We start from the raw sequence: 12009 nt of genomic DNA, 5'->3' as shown, positions 1-12009 counted from the left end.
ACTGTAATTTTATTACACTCACAAATGTCAGTTAACTTCGGCAAATGAAGGTGAATTACTTTTTTGAAGCATAGGTTACTTGATATGGCTCAACCCTAATTTTGTTATTGGCAGCAGTTTTGGATGTTGTAATATAGGGACAGCATTAATTAGTAAGGATGTTTAAGTCTTAGTGACCATTCTGTACTGAGGACACTGGCCCATGTGATGGCATGGGAATTGTGACAAGATATGCACCAGTAAGATTGTAAGACAAAATTTTTGGAGCTATTTCTTACCAGATCTTAATAGCAGATAATAATGCATGGGAGATAGGTTGTAGTACTGCTTTGTGGTTGCACTGTGGATACTAATAGTTATGGCGTGGGCCCTTTAAACTAACAAAAAGCTGCTCTTCCTTTTTTTGGGGGGGACAGGGTAAGTGTGGTTTTTTGTGGTTTGTATTATTTTGGTTTTGCATGTTTGGTTTTGGGTTTTTTTAATTATTAATTTTTTTTAACTGGTACAAATAAACTTCAAATGCAAGAAAAACAGCTGTCTGTGCATGAACTTCTGTTTGTATTTGCACTATGGACTCTTTCCAAAATGTAGCAAATAGAGGAAAAAAATTGCCAATTATTGGACACAAAGTTATTTCTGGCACTGTCCAGTCTCTTATTTATTGAGTTACAGGAGCAATGTCTGATTGTTTGCATCGTGCTTTCCCATATGTCACACCTCTGCTTAATACCTCTTGATTTTTTTAAAATCCTCTTTGTTTTTTGCTCTAGGACGGTCGTTTGCGAGTAAACGATCAGCTGGTGGCAGTGAATGGGGAGTCGCTCCTGGGCAAGTCAAACCACGAGGCCATGGAAACCCTCAGGCGCTCCATGTCCATGGAGGGGAACATTCGGGGGAGGATCCAGCTGGTTGTGCTCCGCAGGCTGGAGGTGCACACAGAGGTGAGGCAGTAAATGCATTTCTTAGGTAAATGTCTTTCCAGTCCCAGTGGTTTTGCACATAAGAGATGATGGCTGAAGTCTCAGTCACAGAGAGCTTCTCCTGGCAGAATTCGTTCTCTCCTGGTAAGGGGACTCACGCAGTGTTTCTGGTTGAGATCTCCTGGTCTTGCTCTTATTGTTGAGACTAGGCTAAAATTGGCCTCTTATTTTGATTCAACAAGTATTAGAACAAAAGAAAATGTGATTCCAAGAAGAGTTAGTTTAGGATTAATATATTGGTATAATCTTGATTATCTGCTACCTCCTCAAGGAAATTGCTGGGATACAGGCAACTTAAATTATTCTGATTTCATTTGTTGTTATAATCAGAGACCTTAGTGTCTTAGTGTGACTTAGATTTTACTTTACTCATGCTTTTTCTGTTTCATTAGTACTTTTTTTGTGTGTGTGTGTGTTTTTCTGGAGCTGTCTTGCCTTTTTTTTTTTCCTTTTTCCTTTTTTTTGACCTTCAAGGAATTAAATATTTTACTTTTCCTGGTCAGATGAAGATCCCTTCAGGATGGGTTTCTGAGTTGATCAACATAAAATCTATTTAAGTAAGGTAATAAAATAAGAAAAGAAAGACATTTTTAACTATTATACTTTCTAGACATCATATGAATTGATGTTTGCCAGTCACTTCTTATTTTGAAAAAGATTGGTTTTATGATCTCCCTTGCTCCCTCTTTGATTTATGCATGCACGCACATATGCACACTCTTTTCTCATCTTTATGTAGATAACATACATGTATACTGGCTGCCTTTTCTACTCACCCTGGTTTTAATTTTAACTCTTGAGTAAATATTTGAAAAAGTTTTAAGTATCTGTAGAGTACTTTAAAATAAAAGTACGTACAAGTGGATTTGGGGTGTAAAAGGTAGTAATAAATCTCATTATAGAAATCCAAGATATTATTTCAAGCTTCTTATTTAATAAGCATTATTGGAACATTTTAAAATTACAAACAGTCATGTTTGTGGGTATATTTGCATAAAATACCAGAGGGAGGAAGTAATGCAGGTGTCTTGTAATTTAATCAACTCTTAAATATTTTTCTGATAATTTTCTGTTTAATTTATTACCATCATTTATTGATTGAGAAATAGATTTAGAAATATATTACTTCCCAGACATTATGCTGTAACTTTGTTGGGAGGACACTTTGGAAATGCCTCATGATGTCAATTGTGCCAGGAAAATATGAAAAGTATCCATTAGCAATTCTGGAATATGTTAGAGGAAAGCACATTTTTGCTTTCCTTTTATGTGTGACAGGATCCTGCTGTAAGGAAGAATTATGAAGTATATGGTATATTTACTGTGCACTTTTGGGATAGAAGATAGCTCACCTTCAAAGAAAGTTCACTCCTGCGAGTTTTCTTTATTTAACTAAAGCCACTTCGTTTAAAAAAGCTTCCAAGCAAACATCAGATTGACCTAGTAAAAGTATGAGGCTGTTTTTTATAGTTAAGTGTATAGTTTTGAATATTATCCAGATGTATGAAGGAGGTAAATAGTCTTGACTCATGCCCTATGAAGAATGCATAATGAGGTCTTGATTGAATCAAATTCATTTTAGACAGGAATTAATTTTTATAGGGTAGTCTTTGCGTTCAATTGTAATTCCATTTGAGTCTGGAGACTGTAGCAGAAATGGGTTGTTGCCCATTCTTTCCTTTCCCCAAACCAGCTACCCAAGCACTGCATCTCAGCTTGGCAGAAGGAGAATATGTTTAAAAATGCATTATTGTTTTTATTGGGCAGGACACTAATGGAGGTCATCCATGACAGCTATGTTTTATAAGCTGAATACTTGAATTGGGTTGGTTACTGATCAGTTGTTGGGATATTGATTGTGTCATTTATCAAAGAGCCAGAAAAGCAGATTTGTTGTTGCTGTTAGTTTAAGGTTCCTTATCCCACTGTGTCTCCAATGGATAGTTTGAAAAAGTAGTAAATGTGGATTTACAACCTAAGGAAGCTCATGTAAACTAAAGATTCCAGTTTCAAGAGGAAACACAGTTGTCAGTGGCTCTGTGGTGTGTGTTTCTGTATGGAGGTTGAAAATAGCCTGAAAATTGGCTGATGCTGCACTGAGGAGAAGAGAAGTTACATGTGCTGCCTGTCCACTAAGCCTGCATTTGTAGCCATATTGTCACTGTGAGCATGCCAGTTATGATTTGTGTTCTGAGGTGCAATTTTTACATTTTATTATGCTTATTTTCATTGTTTTTATTCTATCATTATTTTATTACACTTTTTTTAATTGTTACGTTATTTTATTATTATTATTAAGCTTGAAAGATGGGTTTCAAGGAGGTATAACATGCTGTCCTTCCTTGTGTCTTGCTTTGCAGGCAATCACTTGCCAGTACATTAAACCTCTTGCATCATTTTAAAAATAAATTACGTGGGCTAGATACATGTATTTCTTCTGTAGATGTGACTATGGAATTAAAAATATATATATATATTTAGTGTAACATTTGCTGACATAATGAACATGCAGTTTAAAAATAGAAGCCAGTTGGATCCCCCTTCAAAAAAAACAGATACAAAATCACAGAAAATATAAAGGTTGCTTTGAAAACTAGCCATAATATTCCCCTGTGTGGGTTTTGGTTTTCCCTGAATAATGAGTACAGAAATGTCTTGCTGGGTCTGTCCCAGTTTTAGAAACTGTGATTTTTGTTTATATTTTTTTTTCCCAACTTTTTTCCTTTGAGCAACTGCTCAGGAGAATAAATTAGGCGCTATGGCATGTATGGGGGGGTAGAAAATGTCGCCAAAGAAAAGCTGACTAGAGGTGTGACAGGAGTTTGTTTAGCTGCTAGCCAGAAGACCTGCATTTGGGAGTTTGGTGTAACTCCTTACTTGCAAAACTGTTCTAGTGTGTGATCATCAGAACATATGCACTCAGTCTCGGGGAGAAGGGAACCAGCTGGCTGGCAGAAAAATACCATTGGCATTGCCCATGTTCTTGTGTTGACAATGTCACAAGCTGCCCTCCCAGATGGAGAATTTGAATGAAGCCAGTTGTGGGTCATAAAAAAAAAAAAAAAAAAGTCTTCATTTTTGTGCATCATTCTTAATGGTTGTTATTGCTTGGATATTGTTCTTATTTCATGGTCAGCAAAACCAGACAGCAATTTTGAAGAGCTCTCTCAAGTTTCTCATTTGAGAGGAGGCAATATACAGTGAACACATTATATCACACTGTGTCTGTGCACTGTGTGCAGTGATGGATGCTCTTCTGCATTGTTGTATGTGTAAATTTTGTGTTGCAATGTGTGGTTCTGTTTTTCCCTTAGGAACGCTCGGACCAGGGAGTCTTTCAAAAATCAGCCTTTGATGGGAGTCATAACTTCACAGCTGCTTCCCGCCGCAATGATCCCATTCTCCAGCAATTTGTAACACGCAGTCCTCAGGAAGGAATAAAAGGTAGTCTCTACATATCCTTCTCTGTGCTGAGACAGAGGGTGCTTTGTGGTTTTGTTTCCTGAAATCCACTGCCACCAAAAGCAGTTAATTAGAGTAAGTGCACACTATGTTACTTTGAGGCTTGAAGATCCAGCGAGGGTGGGAGAGCTGACTCAGAAGTTGTGAATGAGATTCCTGGCACAAATTCCAGTTTAAGTAACAGTTTCTAGCTCGCTGCCCCAACACGTAAGGCTGGATAAAAAACAAATGATGAGTGCAAAATATATGTTGTCAAAATGTTTATTTTCTATATATCTTTAATGAGTGCAATGATTTTTGCATTTAATTTTTAGATTATGTCCTAGGTTATTATAAGCTTAATTAATTTATACTAAAACATGATGTTTGAAAAGTACACTTGCTTATTTTAGACTTTAAGGTAAAATTTGTTCAAAGGTTAGAACCATCCCTTAATTTACAAATTGGAATTATATTAATGAACGCATTAAAAAGAATTAGGTAATTGTGTAAATTGTGCAAAGAAAGCCTACATGTGCGAGCATATAGAAGAATACAAGTAAGAGCATTTAAGGCCACTTCTTTTCCTGTCTTTTTTCATTTCTGATGGCATACTGTACTATCTGTCCAATTTGCTCCTGACTCAGCAAGGTACTAGTTATTTGAAAAGTTTAAGTATTCAAGATGGTCTTGACCCCTATCCTTTTAAGTGTGCTCTTATTCTTCAAGCCAAGCACATGGTTAAATACCTTCCAGTAGGAAAAAAAGATTTTCTTTGATGTAGTTGAATTATGCATGATTTTTCCCACTTTCCTAGACGACTGTGGAATCAGGGTAGCCTGCAAAAAGTAATTTCATAGGCTGCTGTGATGACTGTGTGGGGTAGTTTTAATCAAAACCAAAGAGCCCTTATCTGTAAAACTCAAGAGAAACTCCCATAGAATTTAGGGGTAACTTATTTGTGTTGACTTCAATATTTTGACAGTGTGACTCCAGGCAAAGAATTAGATATAGTCTGAAGCATTTTAAATATTCAAAGATCAGATCCTTTGTTTAGATCTACCTTATGTTTCTCTTGTATGGAATTTACACTCATTCTGTAGTTTCAGGCAAAAAGGGTCCAATCTTTGGAGCTGTCGTGCTCTGTAGAGTTAGTCATTAGCAAAGAAAAATCAGAAAGCAGAAAATACCTTTAAATGCTTCCTTAAAAACCATAAAAGCAAATGCTCTGAAACCATTGATGCAGATGAATGGCAACTGCTAACCTGTCACTTGAATTCAAAACAAATTATGTGGAAGAGTTGTACTTTCTGATAAAGATTCTACAACTGCGGTCAAAAATCAGGATGACTGGTTTGCAGCTGAGTCATAAAATCATTTTAAATAGGCATCTTTCTAATTAAAGAATTATGGTAAAGAGGCATTATAGCAAAAAAAATGTGGTGGCCTTAGAATTCTGAGAATGTGTTGGATGTGAAAAGGAAGCTTTGGAGTGCTGCCGGTACAGGGGGGGTTTGGTATGGCTGGGTCTTCACAGCCATGGCCATGACTGGAACTGGAGTCAGTGGACAAGATGATGAAGACGTTGCTACCACTTACTCAAGGTATCATTGTATCGTATTGCAATTTCTGTTGAAGATTTGGCATTTGATGAGTAAAATTTCAGTGATCTTAATGGAAAACTGCACAGGCACTTGCAGCAGGGCAGCTGTGGGACAGCTCTGATACAAAATTGTTTTGGTGAAGTATACTTCAGGCTTACACTAGTGTCACACATTGCAGAAATATTTCTCTTATTTTGAAATCATAGAATTAATTATTTTTGAGCTAATGCTCATTCTGCTTTCCATATGAGCCTGTCACTTATTTCCTCCCATCACTGGTTTAAAATTTTTTTTGCATTGTTTTTTACAAAGTTTTGTCCTCAGTGTTTCAAGGTATCTGTAAGGGTGAGACACTTTGCCTGTGCACAACCCTCTTTTATCTCAGCTATGAGATTTGTGTCTTTTGGTTGTGTGTCTAAGTCACAAACTTAGTGAGCTTCTTGTGTCAGGCTGGAACAGATCTTTATATGTGCTCACAGTGTGCTATCCACGTCTTGAATGTACAAGTGCAGTTGGTACATTTTTGAAAAGAATAATAAAACACAGAAGAGATTTTTAACACAATATGGGATCTGATGTAAGAATTTAATGCAGGAGCTGTATTACATTTCATAAAATGACACTTCCTTAATTAATGTTTTCTAATAAGTTATTTCCAGTACCATTCACTGCTCCTACCAATAAAATTCTTGTAAAAACTCAGCAAAAACACACTGAAGCTTGGCTTGCTAACATTGCTGTCTTTTTTAAGAGTCTTTTTTATTATACATGAGCAAGAAAAAATAATGTCTGGGGAAAAATGCTTATAGCCAAAACATTAAATTTTGTCTTGCCTGTGGATATTTAAATAAGGGGGGAGGGGGTAGTGAACCAATATTGAAATGCCAGTGTTTGTTCTATTTTTGCATGAATGATACTTGCTGCCTTCAGGTCCTCACTTCATTTGCTGCCAAGCTGTTGCACGGTGTTTTTTAGAACAACCTCTTTGAGAATTGATACATTAGTGCCAGCAGCTTTACATTTCTGGTGTTGAAAGATTATTGGAATGTGTTTCATTAGAGGTTCTGATATATTTCTTATAACCCTATGTTATAAATAGTTATAGGAAAAATGCTGTCATCTCTTGGGTTGAGTAGTAAAATAATCAAACTTTCTCTACTACCAGAGACTGCTAAATTCTCATGGTTGTACAAGCACCTCTGTTTTCATACATCTGTGGTAACATCAAGATAGAAAATTAAGAAGTGACATATTTAATTATTTAGATTTTCCTTGAAAATGCTGCACATGTCTTACAGACAGAATCAATTTTTACTCTGCCTAAGTTTCTCTCTTTTACTCTCTGTCTGTTTAATATCTGAAAATTAAATACATTTTGCTCAGTGCTTAGATTTATCTGGATCTGTTAAGGTCACTTCCTGAGGTTTTGAATATGGAGCCAGTGACTGCTCCTTAGGTTAAATTCTCTCATTTTCTGGCTCCTGCTCCCATTTTACTGGGAGCTGTAATCCCTTGTGATCATTTCTGATTCACTAAGGAAGTCTGATGTTTTTCTGTGTGTACCCTTTTTTTACTGCAAGGAAAATGCCAGTGGTAACCCATGATCTAACAGCCTTGGTGAAATGATGACCCATTACTGTGAGTCTAAGTTACTATGACTACACAACATGCTCAGTCTCTTGCTATGGCTATAGGAGTCTGCTCAAAAAGGCTAACCGCACTGTAAGTGTGGTGTGTTTTAGATTTTTTTTTTCAGTTTGTTGGGGGTTTTGTGGGATTGGTGGGTTTTTTTAAGGTTTCTTGATTGGTTGGTTGGGGGTTGGTTGGTTGGTTGGTTTTGGTTTGTTTTTTTTCCATCAGGCATCTCTTTCCTCTTTGGATAGTCAGTGGTTTAGGGACCTACTAAGGTTCTCTCTGGGCCGTTGTGCCATTGATACATCTCTAAATTTCGGTACATTTCTTAATATTTTTAAGTTTTGTTTCCAAAGCATTCTCATGGAAATCAGTTCTGTGAAAAACACTACTTTGTGTTTGTCCTAGGTGTGCTGCTAGATAGTTAAACCGGTTGCCTTCTGTTACTGTGTATGAGCCAGCAAGAGCTTCCTTTTCACCTTATGCATAGCTTCTACAATTCCATAGACTCCTCTTGTGTCCCCATTCATTGCTTCTTTCTCTAAAGAGTCCTAATCCCTGGGCCTTGTAGAAATGTTTCTACTTGTGTCCAACTATCCTTGCTCTCTTTTCAATATCCTTCTGAATTATATTACATCGTTTTTCAGAGCGGAAGAATGAAACCTTAGGTGCTACTTAACAAGGCACATCATTAACTATTGATTTCTAGTTGGGGTGTTTGGACTTTCTTGGACTTGTAAATTACTGTCTCCCTTTGACTTCACTAAGCATATATTCAAAGAACAATCCAGTGCACATCTAGTGGACTGTTCCAGAGTGATAACAGCCTTTTTGTATGTCTCAAGAGTTTTCCCCTACTTTCCTGTAGACTCACTGCAGTCTGACAGGGAATTTCACCTGCATTTCTTATTAATGTCCTGCAATCTTTTTGCAGAACTTCCAAGTCTCCTTCCTTTTGGTAGTTATATTTGGTATCACACTGAACCATATGAGTTCCTCTTTTGTTCTAAATTCTTTTTCCTGTGAGAACTCACCTTTTACTTTTCATTTGTTTCCTGTTCTTGTGTTCAAACCTGAAGGAATGGGATCACAGTGCAAGAAGCCTGTGTGTGTGTGTTTGGTAGCATACCTGTATTTTACATCCAACTGGCAATCACTTTTTAAAGTCTAAATCAAAACTTTTCTCCTCATCTGCTTATCCTCACTTTCTTCTGATGATGCTCACACTTTTCCTGAGATACAGGGTTTGAGCTATTTCTTCTGATTCTCACCTTTAGGAGGCTATCCAGCCAATAGGAATTTTATAGGATTCTTGAGCTAATAGTGTGGGTTTATGGGGGTTGGGGTTTTTTTGGGTTTTTTGGGGGAATTGTTGGAGTTTTTTTCCCAATATTTTTTTGTTTGCTATATCTGTGTTCTTTTCAAATAAATATAATATCTTGCTTTCTCCTTTGATCCCTCCTTGTCGACCCTTTTTCTCTCAGGTTAGGCTAGTGCTTTCACACAGGACTGTACAAAAAGACTGCCAACATTTCATGCAACAGAACAGGTCATATGAAAGTGTGGCATGTCATTATTGTTAGATTGCTTACCTGCCATTAAAACCCAAGGAAGTGTTCATATTTCCTGTTAAGTTTTGGAGGGGTGAAGACATATTCTACATTGAAAAATGCAGGGACTTTTTCTAGGATGATACCTTTGAGTTGAGAAGTGAATTTACAGGCCAATAATGAACTGGCCTACAGTGAGCACTGCAGTCTTATTAAATATTGCAGGTATTTAAGTGTTGTTGCTTAGCAAATCACTGAATGGTTTGAGTAGTTTGTATTTGTCTTTGTAAAAAGTAATTTTCTAGTGTTAGCTGAATGCTGTTGTAAAGGTAAAGAAGGAGTTACCGTGATGGTAGGAAAGTGAAGACTGTAATTAAGAAATGCCACTTTGTTCTCTTGCCATAGGATAACAGAAATTTTTCTTCCTCTGAGGTCTTTGCTGAAAATGTGGTTCTCTTCTGTACATGAAAGGTGATAAATGCTCCCCATCAAAGGGACTGAAAGCATGAACCTACAGTCAGTTCGGATGCAGCTATGGAGAAGTTAAAAATGGAGTAAAGCACTCCACTAAAATGGAGTAAAGCAATTTGTGCCTTGCACTTAACTTCACTATAAGTACAAAGTTTCCCTATATTTACCTTTAATTATATATATGCAAATCTGAAAATCAGCTCTTCAGGAAAATCCCAAGGGGCGTATTTTCTGCTTGGTGTGATTTTAATTCTAGTTTAGTTAGTTTAGGGATTTGAATAATATGTGATTTACTTCAACATTGCTTGAGGCCTTCCAGTCAGTGAACTGGTGTAATGTAGTTGCTTCTGCAGGTTATTTAACCCCTTTCTAAATTTTATTTCAGATTTTCCAGTTTCTGATCGTGGCAATGGTGAAAACGAAACCCCACCACCTCTCCCACCACATCCTAGTGAGGATCTGCTGAATGAGGATTATAATCACAGGTTGGACTTCAGCTCTTCTTAATAGTTACAGCACTAATTGCTCAGTAATGGTTGCGATAACAATTCTAATTGATTATAAAATGACCTTTTTTTTTTTTTAAATTTGTACCACTCTCTTTAGTCACCTGGAAGATATTTTAATATAAGCTGTGAATGTTATTTTAGCATTTAGTGTGTCAGTCATTTCAGCTGTACATAAGCTGCTGTATGCCTGCTATCCATGATACCCATCTTGTGTTCAGTGAAACAAAAAGAATCCCAAAGCAAAATCCCAATTAAAAAAAAAAGTTAATTTAAAACTGGACCATGGGTGCAATGTGTAAATACAGTGTGAATTCTTGTAAAGCTCTCAAAGTCTAAGCCAAACACAGTTTGTAAGAAACTGAATCTCCTTATGTCACCCAAAGATATTCTTGAGGTTACAAAATGAATTTTTGGTAAGTCTGAACACTGAAATGGGTAGGAGAAAAATTAATGAACACTTCCCCAGTTCTAAAGGTATTGGGTAGATTTTTCAGATACTATTGCAAAGCTTGGCATGCTTGATAGCAGGTACAAGCTTTAATTTCCTTAGTAAATACAGAAGTCTGGAGGTGCAGAAAAAAGTGTAAACATGTTGAAGTTCACCATGGCTCATACTCTCTCTATCTCAAGTAGCACAGGATTCAAATCAAAGGCATAATTTCAACCTCTTCTGATGATGAATGCAACCAATCCTGATCATGATGCTGAAATGCAATGCTGAACATTGTTTCTTCATTTACTCTGTATTCAATTTTGATAGTCGTGCATCCGCAGCAATGATATTAAGAACGTATGCATTTCAGCTAAAAATTTAGCTATGTGTCTGTCCTTGTGTGCATGAGTGAGTAAAAACACCCACTACCCTTAAGTGATTGGTTGCATGTAGTACCAAAGAGTAGGTACATTTTATTATGGATACCTTGAATTCTTCATACAAAACTTTCATAACTATTTTCTTTTTGCTAACACAGAGTAATTACACTAGAATAATTTTGTTATTTCTGGTCTCCCAGGCAGGTATGTATGACATGATAAACAAACAAGTCTACTCAGATCAATGCAATATTCTGCATTACATTCTTAACTGCAGTTGTTTGTTAGAATCTGTTCCTAATTTTTCCTTCAAGCTAGGAGAAAAACATTCTCTTAAATGCTGATGATGTATTAAAATGATGATGAATTTACAGGCCCTTTGTCTTTTCCAGTGTTGTATTGTTTTTCCATTTAAAACTTAAGTTCTCTTGAAATTGAACAGCTCTATCAAGTCACATGGATTTCACTGAAATTGCATTTCAACAAAATGCATAGGAAAATACTTAGGAAACTATTTTGACACTGTAAATCTAAACCTTTTGAACAATTTGAAAATAAATATTTTTATTTTTCGAACTGCTTTTTTGCTTAGGACTGCCTAAAAGAATAATTTCTTTTTCTAATCAAAAAGAGACACATAAGATTTCAGATTGCATTGAGGTGTTGCACTTTGAGCTGAAATTTACTTGGAGTTTCACTCAGGTACGATTTTGAAATGTTTAGAAAGTTGCCTTAAAGTAAAAGAATGGAAAAAAAAAAAGACCAAAACAAAATAAAAATCAAAACAACCAAACCACAATGCCCTGGAATTCTTCAGTCATAGCATGTTCCAAAAGACCTCTGGCCACTGCATAAGTGTGGTGCAAGGCTATAAAATAATTTTATATTAGCAGATGAAGTAGAATTGATCCAGGTACATTGTCAGTATTTCTCCAACATTCTGTCGCATGTTATTTGGAAATGCAGTGGTTAGATAGAACTAGCAAAATGAAAAGAAAGTTATAACTAA

The 12009-nt window shown here is 36.3% G+C and overlaps 1 protein-coding gene across 2 annotated transcripts in view; it reads left to right on the top strand.

The window, feature by feature from the left end:
* Positions 1–12009, top strand: part of PARD3B (par-3 family cell polarity regulator beta) — a 402476-nt gene that overhangs the window by 209976 nt on the left and 180491 nt on the right. For both annotated transcript variants that reach the window (XM_032114586.1, XM_032114585.1), the window contains exons 12-14: positions 771–941; positions 4295–4424; positions 10064–10163. In XM_032114586.1, coding sequence (XP_031970477.1) covers positions 771–941; positions 4295–4424; positions 10064–10163 — 401 coding nt within the window. The remainder of the gene's footprint in view (positions 1–770; positions 942–4294; positions 4425–10063; positions 10164–12009) is intronic.

This window comes from Corvus moneduloides, chromosome 7 (genome assembly GCF_009650955.1).
Source record: "Corvus moneduloides isolate bCorMon1 chromosome 7, bCorMon1.pri, whole genome shotgun sequence".
In the NCBI taxonomy this organism is placed as follows: Eukaryota; Metazoa; Chordata; class Aves; order Passeriformes; family Corvidae; genus Corvus; species Corvus moneduloides.
This window is presented reverse-complemented; position numbering and strand designations above follow the sequence as displayed.